The 15539-nt window shown below is 49.0% G+C and overlaps 1 protein-coding gene across 1 annotated transcript in view; it reads right to left on the bottom strand.

The window, feature by feature from the left end:
* Positions 1–12253, bottom strand: part of GREB1 (growth regulating estrogen receptor binding 1) — a 71291-nt gene extending 59038 nt beyond the window's left edge. Inside the window, exons 1-3 of the mRNA XM_032430159.1 lie at positions 11852–12253; positions 6973–7092; positions 4406–4582 (exon numbers count right to left, since the gene is read on the bottom strand). Coding sequence (XP_032286050.1) covers positions 4406–4582; positions 6973–7092; positions 11852–12008 — 454 coding nt within the window. The 5' untranslated portion in view covers positions 12009–12253. The remainder of the gene's footprint in view (positions 1–4405; positions 4583–6972; positions 7093–11851) is intronic.
* Between the last annotated feature and the right edge of the window lie 3286 nt (positions 12254–15539).

Genomic DNA, 15539 nt, shown 5'->3' with positions numbered 1-15539 from the left:
CATGGTGTGAGTGCACGTAGGTGCGGGCTGTGTGTGTACATGTAAGTTTATGTGCACAGACTAGCGTCCAGCACATGGTAGACAGTCAGTAAATATCGGGAGGGAAGGCAGGAGAAACAACGTAACGATCCATGTGAACACTTTAGGATTTCTGCATATTCTTTGAAATAATAACCTACTGTTTTTTATTTATGCCTTTATCTCCAACCTGGATCCCTTACGATATGCACAGCTCAACTGCCATCAAAGAATGAGGCCCCGAGAAATCTTCCAACACCAAGTGTTGAAAAGATGGGTGGACAAGAATGACTGCAAGGCTGTGGGATGCCAGGAGCGCCGTGCCAAGGCCAGCATGGCCATCCAGAAGCAGCTACACGGATGTCAGGCCCTCATTCCATGAGTAACGTGGGCTGTGGAACCTCGGCTCCCTTTCAGACGCAGGGCTGGGAAGCACAGACCATCGGGAAGCACAGACCATCACGAACCCCTCCTTGTGGTTCAGAAGGGGGAACCGGGTCCAGCAAATATTTAGGGAGGCAGCAAGCAAGCTGCTCTCCTGCTTTGGCAACAATTTCTGGCCAGGAGAATAGGCTGCTCTTCGGAGAGGTGATCTGGGACCACGGAAGGGGCTGATCAAGAAAACCGCAGGACGGCTTCCCAACCAGTCCCAGGAGATGGGGGAAATGGCTGAAATCAGCCCAGCTGAACACATGAGGTAATTCTAATTTTTCAGGAAATTGTCTGCAAGGCAATAAAAGTTTTCACAAGGATGCATAAAATGAGCCATTCTCTTTGGAAATCTGCCTCAGGACTGGGGAGTTGATAATCTCTTGAGAAGACAGAGAGCATGGGATGCAGCCCGAATCCTCAGACTCCCAGGCACAAACATCCAGAGTCGAGAGACACGGTTCCTTCGATGTCCTACAGCACAAGAGACAGTCCATAAAATCGAGTCTCTCGTGACCACACATGGCAGCACCATCACTGCTCCCACACACGGAGCCAGGCTCTCCCTTCTGTGGGAAGACCTCCTGGCAAGGCAGGGCTCAATGGGGCCTGGCAGGCGAGGTCGGACCTCAAGAGGGGCTCCGAGCTCTATTCAAGGATGGAGCCTTCATAGGCGGGCACATGCCACACCCGAGTGGCGGGCAAAGCCTTAAGGACCGAGTCGGGGTTCAGATGAGACAGGAACGGGATGGGGATGATGGGCATGGAAAGATGGGCTAACGCTGATGGTACATTAGCAGGCTTGGAACATAACCAACAAGACCCCGGGATTCTCTAGAATCCTACAATAAAGCTCAGAACTACTTCCCCAGCCTCTAGTTCTCCCTTGGGAAGGTGGGGGGGGGGGGGGGAAGAAATCAGTTGCTCATGTGAGCTCCAAGAGATCGTTCTAAAATGCAAGTTAAAAACATAGCAATCACCTTATTTGAACGTTTCCAAACATAGAAACTGTTACAGGAAAACTAGGAAGGAGGGGCCTATACAAGAAGAGAAAATTATCGACAGGTCAACCAAATGCTTTGGGAGAATCTTGTTTGGATTTTGATTCAAACAAACCAACTGTAAAAACAAACAAACAAAAACTATAAGACAAAATTTGAACACACTGGATATCTGATGTTATGGAATGATTGTTACATGTTTTAGGTATGATAATGGTACAGGATTTCTAACAAAAAGCCCTTACTTTTTAGAGATACACACTGAAATGCTTACAGATGAAATGACAGGTCTGGGATTTGCTTCCAAATAATTCAGAGGGTAGAGAAGGAAGAGTTAGGAGTGAAATGCAACTGTGTTAGTAACTGCTGAAGAGAAAAACAGATACATTATACTATCATAGTCTTCTCTCTACTTCGACAGTTTAAAAATGACTTCCTGGGGCGCCTGGGTGGCTCATTTGGTTAAGCATCCAACTCTTGGTTTTGGCTCAAGTCATAATCTCAGGGTTGTGGGATCGAGCCCCGTGTAGGGCTCCCTGCTCAGCATGGAGTCTGCTTGTCCCTTTCCCTCTGCTCCTCCCCCCTCTCAAATAAATAAATAAAATCTTAAAAAAAAAAAAAAGACTTCCCGGGCACCGTAGCCTTTCGCAAGTGGGGCCCAAGCAGCCCCCATACCCAGTCTCCACCCTGTTTCTCCAGCACACCATCCTCCTTCATGCACATGGCCCCCCCTCCTGCCCGAGAGCACCCCGTCCTCTGGAGTATGAGACCAGGGCCAGAGCACCTGGGTTCAAATTCAGGACCTGCCATTTACTAGCTAGGTGACCCTGAGCAAGTCGCTTAACCTCTCTGTGCCTTTATTTCTTCACATACAAATGCCAGATAATAAGGTACCCACCGCGCCGGCTTATGTGATCCTACTGAGCAGTTTCCAACACACGGTCAGTGCTCAGTAAGGTGGCTGCTATTAATGTTTAGCTGCTATCGTTCTCTGACTGGCAAAACGCCACTGATTTTTCAGGGCCGAGCTCAAACACCACACCCTCGGAGACACCCTTCCCGTCACCGGGGCTCAGTGCGCCCTTCCGTAGCCCCCCAGCTACAGCGTGCGGCACGGAGATGTAGTTTAAGCTTTATTTCTGCAGCTCTCTGAGCTGAGTCCCTGTCTGCCTGAGCTTTCGCACCAGGTGGCAAACCCCCAGGGAAGGAGCCGGTTGGACTTGACTTTGGGGCCCCGGGGCTAAACTGAAAGCCCACCTGCCATCCGGGGTCTACATTCCGTGAACGCTCAATGCTTTGCCTGCTGAATGAACACAGGACTCATTTACACCCAAAGGAAAAAAATGAACATTCTAGCTCAGTGTTTTCTTCCGTCTTAGCTGTCAGCCAATTTCAATGAATTACCGTCAACAACTGGAAACATACACCTAGATTTTCATCTTCTCAGACAAAAATCCCTCGGTTGATTCAAAGTCACTAAAACACGATTCCCTTCATTATAGTTTGGGGGGGGGATTATAAATTAGGAGCTAAAGCCATTCCTTCCCCCAAGATGCTTCACAGCTTCCATTTTATAGATCACTAAAAAGCACTGAGCCCAGGCCCCGGGGAGCGCTGCAGGGCCACCCTGCCTGTGCAGCCATCAGGGTTAATTGCAGGAAACCTAAACAGTGTTAAGTGTGCAAGCTGAGAGCATAAAGTTATTTTAAAAGAAGAAAGCATCGGTTATTACCAACCAGCCCTCGTTACCCACCTCCGATGGCTTTTTGGCGAGCAATTAACAAAGACCCCACTTCCTCTGCACTGGCCCCCTGAGGAGCTAGAGCTGTTTGGGGGCTGGCGGCCAATGCACTGAAAGATTCTTGTCTCCACCTTTCAAGACCCAGAACCTCCTTGATTTACTGCCCTCACAATTCCTTTACAGTCACAAAGTGGTGGAATTCAGCTGGAGCCCCGGCTGCCACCAGATCAAACGCTGACCAAGTCACCAGCACTGTCCTACCAGCAGGCTGCATCCTGAGTGGGCTCGATGAGCAAATTAAACCTAAGACGGAAGGACTCCATGAGCTTCTCGGGCGGAGTGAATTTTCCGGGATTATTCTTGTTTTCAAGAACTAGTGACGATAAGCCCACACCGGCCTGAACCTCTTCTCTCTCGGGTCACTGTCCCAGAGCTATGTGTGTCCCTGCAACCCACATTCACCTGCCTTGCTTCCCAGCATTAACCCACCGCCGCATCTCCTCGAGGCAGGAACCATTTCTTTGTTTTCTGTGGCTCCATTCTTGTCCTCCCCTCCATCTCTCCTCCCCTCGGGTCCTTTACGTGATGCCTCAGACATAAACTGTGCTCAATAAATACCACTGACGTGCATGTACCTACTCAGCTTTGGGGGCTGGATCAAGCGCGAAATTTAAATGTTCCACAGTGAAGACTGTTCCTGATGCTATATCTGGACCAGATCATTACGGCCCTTCCACCTGCCTGGTCCTCCTCCAAAGGAGACAGCAGGCCTGGTGAAGGGGCCAGACTGCCGAACAGCCACGAGCACGTGTGGGAATCACTCCCTCCTTTATGGAGAAGGTATGACTGTTCTGCAAGCAGAACACCCACTCGGCCCTGTTCTCCCTCCACCTCATGTCTGATGGCTTCTGAAACCACCCAGGACAGGTCCGTATCCTATTCCTGACACAGGTAGGCACTTAGAAAAGCTGTGACGAACAAACATCCAAAAAAGTTAATTCTAAAGGACAGGTTCTCTATAGGAAGTTCATCACATTTTAAAATAAATCTCATTTATATTCCAATTCCACACAGAAATAGCCAACTGAAAAACACAAACAGGGCCAGCCAGGACCTGCTGATGAAGAGGCCCCCAAAGGCGGCCTGCCCCTCCACCCCCAAAGGCCTCCCTTGTCCCTGCCCCAAATGCAGATGGAACCGCAAAGAAGGGACTTACCAAGAAGAGCGTTGTGCCCATTATCATCGGGCAAGAACCTTTTGTCAACGGCACACACCAGGAGATGGTCCGGCAGGCTGGGGGACTTGGCCCCCACGAGGAGAAAGCCTGCAGGGACGTCGATGGGCTCACTGGAAATGGAGACAAGACGCAGGTCCTTCCCCGCCTGGCAGAACCCTAGGAGGAATGGACAGGGCTCACATGCGTGCCAAGGGGCTTCCCCAGAACCAGGCTCTGCATGGGCAAAGGGAGGACATTCCAGATCTTGTCAGGAACAAACCTCACCTCTGCGTGCGGCTGACTTTAAAATTAGTTCCAAGAGATAAAATTATAACCATATTTACTCAGGACACTTGCTGCATGTTAATTCCTCTGAAGACTATCGTGTCACCATATAATATTCATGTACAAGTGAAACTCAGCAGGAAAAATGGTAGACAAGTGGTGGTCAGTTAAAATGTATCCAAGATAAATCCATAAGAAATTGTGAGTAACGTGGTATATTTTACACCCTGCATTTCTCACATGTATGAGGAATAGGCAAATGTCACAAAGGAAGAGCCAGAGCGTGGTAATGCTGGCTGCCTCTGGGGATGGGACTGGGACCAGGACACAAGGAGAGTGATCATCAAGGAGGCTTGCACTCTATACCCTTTTGAACATTTTGTATTTTAGAGCTTTTAAATATATTTCCCATTTGAATAATAAGTGCCCTAAAATATCTGGAAATAAAAGGAAAGAAACAGCTGAGATTTATTTAGAGGGGTCCTCTCCCAGGTCTTCCTGGATGAGGGCACATTCGGCCCCATCTCCTGGGTCGGTTCCATCCTTAGCTACCGACTGAGACAATGAGAGTTAACATGACCCTGACGGTCCCAAGGCTTTCCTGCCAACACTCTACAGCGTGAAGAGACCCCTCCGGCATGCACCCGCTTCACCATCTACAGCACCTGTGTCCAGAGTCTCCCACCTGCCCCCGGGGGAGGGCCACGAAGGGACCCTGAGGGGCGGGGAGGTTGGCAGGCCCGGAGCCCGTGCTCACTGTGCATCAGGCACTGGACCAGGTTAAGCTCTGCAAAAGCTCTCATTGGATCACCTCTGGGGAAGTGATTCAGCCCCCAGTTTGCAGAGATGGAAATCGAGGCTCAGAGAGGTTCCATGATTTGCTCAGAGCTGCTAAGAGGTGGGCCGGGATAGAGCCAGGTCCGCCCCTCAGCTTGGGGTGGTTCCCCTTCATTGTCTTAGGGAAGCTAAGCAAAGTCCTGAGGCTGAGGTCAAGCACCCTACAGGCCTTCTACCTACATGGCCTGGGCCCTTCCTTCTGAAGAGCTGGAGGAAAACAGGCCATGGACAGAGTGTTTACTACGTCGACTTGGAGAATTCTTTGAAAATCACTATAATGACCACTGGACAGTTCACAGTTTCCTTCTTTAATTAGGTGACCTCTTAACATGTGGACACTAGAAGTCCTACCTCATGAAGAACCATTGTGCCGGTTTCTCTCTCCCTGGAACAGTAGCCCCGGTGAGGGCTGACTGCCTCCCCTGCCGCCATCCTGCACAAGGTCAAGTCCAGGCCCACACACAGGGCGCCTGGGACCTCTACACCCCATCTGACCACTGCACCAAGCCCTGCCCAGCCACACCTCAGACCCCTACCTAAATAAGCTGCTAGCAGCTCCCCAGATGGCCTATATTCTCACCCTCCCGAGCCTCTGCACATGCTGTTTCTCTGTCTGGAATGTCCCAGTTTCTCCCAACCCTCTCACAGACTCCTGCTAATCCTCCAAAACCCAGATAACGGGCCACCTCCTCCAGGAAGCCTTCCCTAAACTCTCTACCCATGTAAGGAACCTTTCCTGTGCTCCCAGGCACCCCTGCTTGCCCACCCCACCCTGTCGGCACTTCCCACGTCGTGTGCAAAGTGTCTGCTTACCTACATAGCTCCATTAAACTGGGAGCTCTTGTACCTTTTATCTCCATATTTCCAGAGTGGGGGCCCCAATCATTACTGAATTAACTGACTGACTAGTGACATCACTCAGCTGGTATGGGGACAGGGCAGATGAACGTACACCATTCAGAGAGTCTGTCCTGCTAGTGAGTGACAGAGCCAGGGGTTTACTCCAAGTTTCTCTGAGTGCAGAGCACGAGCTCTTATCATCAGACCAAGGTGCCCCCCACCTGGCATTTCTGTGCCTTGGTTCCTCAACACTGCAACAGGAGTAACATACTGATTCTACAGGGTTCCTGAGAGAACACATATCTGCCTTCTTCAACAGTAAATTACGATCGCGGACAAAGATTATTCTTACTAATCAGTCTGAGTGAAACGTCAGCGCAAGCAGACCCGAACTGGGAAATATATTCTAGTTTCCAAACAACCAATGTAGAAAAATGAACTGTTGGACCCAAATCCATTTGTAAAGTTGAGCTGTCCAAAGAGTGCCGAGGGTTGGTGAGCCTGACAGTCCCCGGGATGGTGTAGCCAGGGGCAGGGGCACAGGGGACCCACCGGCGCACAGCCGCAGACTCTGGGCTTGGGGGGAGCCCACGGGCCAGCCTTACCGTCCATGGTACAGCAGCCTTCAGGTGGAGGGTGCATCTGGTAGGGATTTGGGGGACAGTTGGGCTCCAGTCCCCCTTCTCCCTCTTCCTCCTCGTCCTCATTGTCCACTCGGCTACCACCTAGAAGTGGCAAAGGGGAGGGAGGAGACAGGCAGAAGCAAGGGGTCAGCAAGTCGCAGCCATTTAATAATTAACCCATCCCTACAGACACGCTGGGAGTCAGGCATCATGCCTCTCTCTGCTCAGAGGGGACAGCTGAGGTCAGAGGACTTTCCCAAGGTCACGGACTCAGGCTCCAAGCCTGGCCTCGTGACTTCAAATTCAGGTTCCTTCTCTTTCCATCCAGCAGAGCTGCCCGAGTCTGCTCACGCACGAGGGTTCAATACAGACATAACTGGTTGATAAGAATGGCACATGAAGCACTCCAAAAATCTTTCTGCGGGAGGTGCCAAAGATTAAGATATAGACCATTTTACAGAGAGGGACCCGATGACTGGCCCACAGCTCTTCGGTGACCTGCTAAGAAGCACAGCCAGGAGGCTCCCAGGTGCATGTGAGGCCCATGTCCTGCGGCTGATGTTCTGCCATTGACTATCCAGCTTCACTTAGAATACAAAATATAGTGTGAACTGCCTCTCCGTCATATAAACTCTACGTGTCTATTTATCCCCAAGGGAAGAGTGGATGCATAGACAGGACTAGAAATACAAACACACCCAAATCTGGCACATACACACAAAGTGCCATTTCAGAACAAGGCCAAGCATGTTATGACTTTAGGAAACTTTTTTTTTTTTTTTTTTTTAAGTGCAGTCGCATTTTAGGAGTCCTGGCAAACACGGAACTGGCCAGAAGAGCCAGGGATTGGCCGTGGAAATCCCACTGCTCCCTACTCCATCGCGGCGGTAAAAGAGCTTCTTGTCGTTCCCCGCAGACTCTCGGCTCCCAGAGAGTGGGGTCCCTGCCCTCACTCATCTTTGTGACCCAGGCACCCCACAAAATGCTCGTGCAGAGGCAGTGCCCGGGAGACCCATGCCCAGCTGATATGGGCATACACCCTCAGGCCCCGTTTACCCAGCACTGCTCGAGAAGGGGGTTCATCTAAATGAATTTCCCAGGCTATGGAAGTATCACCCTAACTCCTTTTAATAGACATTTTTGGCCAAAATCTTTCTCAACTTGTCCAGGTTTAAATGTCATTTAGTAACTAGCATGCAACCTTCTACATGGAATAGGGTCATTACAAGCATCCTTAAATGGGCTGGGCTGGAAGACAGTTTTTCTTCTTTTTTGTTTCTCTGCCTCCTGTTTTAGTGCTCATTTCTGTGTTCCCATTTCTCCTACCTCCTCTTCCTCGGCTCTCGCACCCTCCGTCCATCCAGTGGGTTAAGTGGTTCTAGGTTAGTGATGGAATCGTGTGCAGTGGAAAGAGAGGGGCTGGGAATCAGGGAACTCAAGCTTCAGTTCTCAAGCCTGCCATTGTCTGTGTGGCCACAGGAAAGTTACTTAACCTCTCTGTGCATCAGATCCCACATCTTTAAAATGAGGTGGTTATATAGGGCCACTTTGAGCTGCTATAGTCTATGTGGGGGAATACGGCCCTCAGCGTTGCACAGTCTTCCTGATGTGATTTAATCAGTACAGTGGCCACCATTTTAAAGGTGCCCATGAGACAAGAGGCAGAAGAAACTGAACATTCTAAGCCAGCTCATGCCCATGACCTTGGGTAGGTCAGAGCGGGAAGTGAAGAACCCTGGTGTCTCGTCTTTCTGAGCCTAGAGTACACCAAGGTGGCAGGAAGACCATAAAAAGATTACCCAGGAAGCACACAAGGGGGTGGTGGGGATAAACTCCGGAGCTTCCTTCGGATGCTTCCTTCCTGCCATTAAATGCAGGCATGGAGTGGCTTTAGCCTAAGTGACAGAGTCCCGCCCAGACCCCAGGCGCCAGCTACGCAGCACAGGGCCCCATGGGGGCTGGGACTGTCCTGCGGCCACCTACGGAGTGGGCGGCACAGAGCGCTCGGCTGCACCACCCACTCTCCCCCCGGAGCCGAGACTCCAGAGGCTGGGAGGGAAGGGCAAAGACCCCAACAATCTGAGTAAGAAGAAGCGAGAACTCAGAGACCCTGGAGCTCTGAGGGCACACAGGAATGCCTGTCTGCAGTTATTCTGCTAAAGCCAAATGGAAGAGGAATTCAGTCTCTCTGAAAGAATGGAAGAGGAGGTCCTTCAGCCTCAGAAAGTCAAAGAAAGAGCTCAGAATCCAGTGGATGAGAAAGCAGACCTCAAAGATCAAAGGTCTACACCAGACATCCCAGGGCCTTTGATGGGATCAGTCAGGCAGTGGCCAGGGTGAGGAGACTTATTACAGCCGGGAGCAGACCAGACCAGACTGCTGGCCAAGGTCGGGCGGGGGCGGGGGCCATGACCACGGCGTCAGACAAGACCAACCGCATTGGAAGCTGAGGACCTTAACACGAAAACACAGACGCCCAGAGATGCTGTCCCACTTCTTCACTCTGCAGAGCTAAATTTTCTTTCCTTTCCACAAGAAGAAACCACATGACATTTTGAGAAGGGTGAGGCTGCAAGAATTAACCGCATCTTGTTTAATTAATTAATACTTATCTCAAAACACTGGAGTGGGATTTGTTTTGTTTGGTCTTTCTCTAAAAACTAAAAAAAAAAAAGTAAATAGCCCATAAAAGCCTTTTCCCCTGGAAGGAGGTGTGGTAAGACCTCTAATCCAGGGAACAAAGTCATAAGGCCCCTGCTCGGGAACACGGAAGATGTTAACAGACCCAGGGGTGTTTAGGATACCAGCAGCCTGGCCATAAAAACCATCTTTAATGTAATTGTCTGAGGAAGGACAGCAGTAAGAGACCCTGGCAGACAGACAGACAAAACAAGGTGTGGCCAGGACAAGCCATCGGCGCCAAGTTTTATAACACAGAATCCAGGGGGAGAGCTGTGTGTTCAGTTCATGGTGACATCCAGCAAACTAAAAAAGAGAGTGCTCCCCTTCCCACCAGACCCTTCCTTTGTCCTTCCTGCCCCTCGGGAGGGTTTCTCTATTCTGTTTGCGGACGAACAGGAAAAGCTGGAGGGTCTGCTCTGGTTTTCATACAGGGGGGCTGCACCAATAGCTGGCGGGGCGCCTGCTGCACTCAACACAGGAGGCACGAGAAGGGGACGCCTCAAAGCTGTCCCCGGAAAGTGCCACCTGCCCAATGCCCTATCGGCAGGGGAGGGCATCCTAACAAGTCAGGATGTTCGAGATGCAGCCTCCCAGGTAGTCCGCAGAGATCTTAGGCAGAAGGAAAAGCTGGCAGGGAACCTCCCAGGGTTTTCTCCTCTCCCCCTCTCTCCCCCCAGGTGAGCACCACACCACCCCCACCCCCGCCTACTTAACCACCTGCTGCCCCCTTTCTATCACGGAGCTGCCAAAGCTAAGGGTGCAACTCCCTGACTCGGGCACTCCTTCGACACTGCAACCTCCAAGCAAACCCATCTCCCAGCGTCCCAAATCATGGGGTTTAATCACTTTAGTAGGTGCAGGTGGAAAGAACTTTGTACATTTTAAAGTGCCATTCACATGGACTAAGTCATCATTGTCACCATCATTAATTTATCATTAGCAACAAAGACTTTCAGTACTGAAAGTAGCTAAGGCTGACTGTTTAATGCATACATTTTACATAAGTCTGTCAGCTAGCCAAAAACACAGGCTATATGCCCCACTCATTTCTCATCTCCTCCCTGTGTTGCAGGGACGCTTCCCCTGCTGGAAAACGTGCGTACTTTCAATATGTACAGAGAATTCTTGGTTTTCCTAATTCATGCTTTTGAGCATGGTTCGGTTTCTCCCAGACCCTCATCCAGCTCTTTTAGGTCCTTACTGTGGCTGTTTGTAAAGTTAACGTTGTAAGGACGTTTCAAAGATGGACACAAGGAACTGTGTGTCCCTGCTAGAATAAGGAACTATCAGATTCCACACAAGCAGCTCTGTGCCTCATTTTCCCTTATGTGCAACCCTCCCAGCCAGCCATCCCCACACCCTGCCAACACACACACACACACACACACACTGACCCACACACATGGTGACTACCCCAATACAGGATCTGCCATACTGCATGCATGCCTTCTTAACTGATTTATTTTTGTTTCAAACAACGGGACTTTTTGCCTTCAATATCGAAGTGAAGTCTGCAGGGAACTTCCAGTGGAAGGCATAAACTGACCAAAAGTCCCATGGACTGCTGTGGGGTTACTTCTGACATAAAAAACACATGGCTATTAAAGAGACACACTAAAGATTGAAAACACAACCATTTTACTCTCTAGATAGCTAAGTAAATCCTAAAGTTGTCCCCATGCCTGAATATAATTGATTCATTCATTCCTGGCACACGTTCAATTCATTAGGGTTTATTCTTGGTTTTTTTCAAAGTTTCTAGAGGGCTCTTATATCTGTGATCACAAAGAGAAACCACCTAGAAACTATTTTGCAAAGATATGGCCATGAATCCTGGGACAGAGAGAAAAAAATATCACCAAGGGCCAAAGCATGTTAAAATTTCTGACTTACCCAAATGAGAAGGTCAAACCTTCTAATGAGAGCATCAGTAACAACCAGTTCACGACAATCCAATGCAGCCCTCTTCCTTCCCCCGTTATCCAATGAATAACTGCATTCCTTGTAACTTTATGGCCGAAACTTAGTCTTAGCCAAGGAAAAAGGTCAGTGCACCTTTCTTTTTCTAATAATTCTTTTCTCCTAGACTCTTCCACACAGAGGGGAGAGGAGCGAGTTCCCTGTTCTGTTACAACAGGAGCTGCATCAGACGCAGGACCTACCCCAACGCATCTCCTACCTTCCAGGGCGGAGAGCTGCGGCTCTGTTTCCAGATAGAGCTGGGAGAAGACCGGCCGGGGCACCAGGCTGCTGGACCGCAGGGATGCCTCGATGGAGTTGTGCAGGACCTCTTCGAAGCGCGTCGTCCTCAGCTGTCCGGCGTAAGAGTTTCCCATCTTCAGAAAGGACGACAGAGGATGCTGTTTAAAATGACATCTCAGCGTCAGTTGAAAAGACTGACGCTGCGCCCGAAGCCCAAAGGCAGACGTGAACCAATTACAAGGAGGGAACGGCCAGGGAAGGGCCGTGGATCGCCCCGCTCGGCCGAGAGGAGAGGGCGGTTCTCAGCACCAGCTAGTGCTGGCCAATGACAGGAAGTTACCGAAGTAACAGCTTTCTCTAATTCAGCACTCAGACAGCCGAGGCTGACACCTCTTCGCATATTGCGCTGGAAACCGGCTCTTTCGTCATCCCTGGCTCCACAGACCACGCCCCCCCACCCCGCCCCGCCTTTTCCCTGAGATGGGATCCAGCCCCCAAGAGAGCTCAGACAAATGATGGTTTATTTTCCTTGACTTTACAGAAGAATAGCCCCGCGCCACTTTATGTCTGGGACGGCGGCTCACAATTCCACCATCTCCAGATTGCAGGATTACAAGACCTCCCCGCACCTTCTCAGAAGGTAGGCTAGCAGATTTCCCATCACTGCCTTTTCTGCTAAAAGGCCAAAAGCTAACATTCTTCCTTTAAAGTGTTTTTGTAGCTCATTACCATTTCCTTTATACAAGTAATGTAGAATTACACCTGGAAAACGTGGAAATCTAGAAATTACAGAAGAGGGTGGACAAACAAAAGGAAAAATCACTGATAGTCCCATCCCCCAAGATAACCACTGTGATTTTTTTTTTGGTAGCAGTTTCAGATACAGTTCACATACCATGCCATTCACCCACTTAAAGTGCACAACTCAATGGTTTTTAGTATATTCAGTGCCATGCAACCATCACACATTCAATTTTAGAACATTTTCATCACCCCAAAAAGAAACCTCATACCCTTAAGCTGTCACTCCTTAATCCCCCAAACCCCCCCCTCCCCGCCCCAGCCCCTGGCAACCACTAATTTACTTTCTGCCTTTGTAGATTTGCCGCCTCTGGAAATTTCCTATTAATGGAGTCCTATGATCTATGGTCTTTTGGTGACTGGCTTCTTTCAGATAAGCACAATGTTTTCAAGGTCCTTCTGTGTTGTCATGAGCATCAACACCTCATTCGCACCATGCTAGGATGATGTATTCTTTCCAGACTTAATTTTCTTCACAACTTGGGGACAGGAGGGAGATGGGAGATTATATTCACATAGTTATAATCATTCTATAAATGAAATTTTTGATTCTGCACTTTTCACTGGACATGAACATTTCACTCAAATCCTCTTACAAATGCTTTTAAAATAACTGTCATGACCGCATCATATTCCATTGAGTGAAGGTGCAGATCCTTGCTCAGACATTTCTTTCTGATGATACGTGGTAAACCTCTGTTTAGTACTTTCCAAGGAGCAGCACTTAAATTTATATTCCTAATGTTTTCCATTTATTTTCTATTTCATTAAAGTTAGCTTTCTGTTTCCTCTTGGCTTAATCTGTTGTACTTTTTCCAAACTTCTTAAAATCATCTTTATTTTCCACCTCCTTTAATAATGAAGCTATTTCAGGCTACATACTTTCCTCTGGATGTCTCTTTCGCTATGGCACATAGGTTTGGTATAAAGTGTTCTCCTTTTCATTTCTTTTGAGACAGAAATCCCCCTTTTGATTCCCTCTTTAATAGGGTTAATTATCCAGGAATGCATTTTTAATTTCGAAATAGTCAAGATTGAAGGGCAGGAAGTTAGCCTTCTTTTTTTTTTTTTTTTTTAAAGTAGGCTCCACACCCAACATGGAGCCCAAAGCAGGGCTCAAACTCATGACCCTGAGATCAAGACCTGAGCTGAAATCAAGAGTGAGACACTTAACCAACTGAGCCCATCCAGATGCCCTTAGTCTTACTTATTTCTAGTTTTTACTGGGTTATAATCATGACTGTGGCCTTTAGAAACTCAACTTTTAAAATGTGAGGGCTTCTTTTTGATGGATACCAGATGGATTTTCACAAAGAGCCTACCGATGTTAGAAAAGAGACGTATAAACTCTCTTCAAGGGAGGAAAGGAGATAGATCCTTCAGTACTTCCATATCGTTGTATATTTCTCATCTACCATACTGCTGATTTTCAAAGTAGCATTTGACTAAAGAATCCCAGCAGATGCCAGGGCCAACGTGACCACAGAGCGGTAGTAGCTGGTGCTACATTACAGTGATGCCCGCGGTCACACCAGCTGTGAGCCCAGCTTCACAAGCCAGCCACCACCTCACAGGGCGCTCTGACTTAAGATGCAAGACGCACATAGGAAAGCCTCCCTTGTTTGGGCACAGAGCCATTTCAAGATGGGCGTGCCCTGAGAGAGCTCTGGTTTCCCTCTTGACCGTAAAATGGGCCAAGTAGTCACGTTGTTTCTCTACCTCTATTGTAAGGAAGTCTCAGCCTTTCCTCTTCCAAATACAAGTAAATGAAAACCATTAAACACTTGCTGCTGGGAGCAATAATCCCTGACCACAGGGCCCCTTGGCCAGCCCCTGCTTCCAGCCTGGGGAAATGAGCCTCCAGAATTAGCCTCGCACAGAGAAGGTGCTGGAGAAAGAGGTCAGCTGCCGGGAGCCCCCAGATAGCCCGAGCCCCCCCAAACAGCCCGGGTCAGAAGGCGCTCCAGGGTCCTCGTGTCTGCCTTTTTCCTTGACCTGATGCAAGGAAGCCTTGACCCCTCAATACACAAATGAGGGGTTACTAGCCACATTTGGAGACCCTTGCATTACTTTCGGTTCAGGGCAGTCTATAAAGTTGCTGCGAATTAGAAACATCACAAATGTCTATTTCTATAGATGTCTGTCTAAAGAGCTTAAGGCACACAGAAAGGAGCTTTAAGTCCATCCCGTTTTACATGGTGTCTCTACAGAATCATGCTCAATGATCAAAAGAAATGATGGAGGCATCCATACCCTACCTTCCCAAGGTCCTGTCCCGCTCACCTGATGGCTGATTGGCACCCTGAGCCCAGAGGGTTCCACCAGTTAGAGTAGACAGTGCCTAATGTGGACGGAACAATGAAGAGGAAGAAAGCACTCGAACATTCACTGTCCAGCTACTGTGTGCAAGGCTCTGTGCATGCTCCCTTGCCTAATACGTTTGGTTGGTCAGGTGAGCGATATTATGAAGCCCATTCTAAAGATGACAAATTCAAACCTTGGAGATGATAAGTAACCTGAAGGAACTCCTGTTCAAAAAAAAGAAATAGAATTGGGGTGGGGTGCAGGGAAGAAGGAGCAGGGAGGGAAGGGGGGGAAGGGTAACGGAAGGAGGGAAGGAGCCTGGGGCAGGGAGAGGAGAAACGCAAAAGGAACCAAGGCACAGAAGAGTCTTCACACTCAAAAAATGGAAAATTGTGCAACCCTAAGCAAACATCGAAGCTTTAGTATCTATAAGCAAATACAGAGAAAAGGTACCCCACACCCTACCTAATGATGCATCTGAAATCATAACAAGGAAACACGGGTCAATAAGGAGGGAGAAGGAGCACTGAGAATCCTATGCAAATTCTGTGGCCCTTCTG

Source organism: Phoca vitulina, unplaced genomic scaffold (genome assembly GCF_004348235.1).
Source record: "Phoca vitulina isolate PV1807 unplaced genomic scaffold, GSC_HSeal_1.0 scaffold42, whole genome shotgun sequence".
Taxonomy (NCBI): domain Eukaryota; kingdom Metazoa; phylum Chordata; class Mammalia; order Carnivora; family Phocidae; genus Phoca; species Phoca vitulina.
The sequence above is the reverse complement of the archived record's forward strand: the minus strand, read 5'-3'. Positions and strand labels throughout refer to the sequence as shown.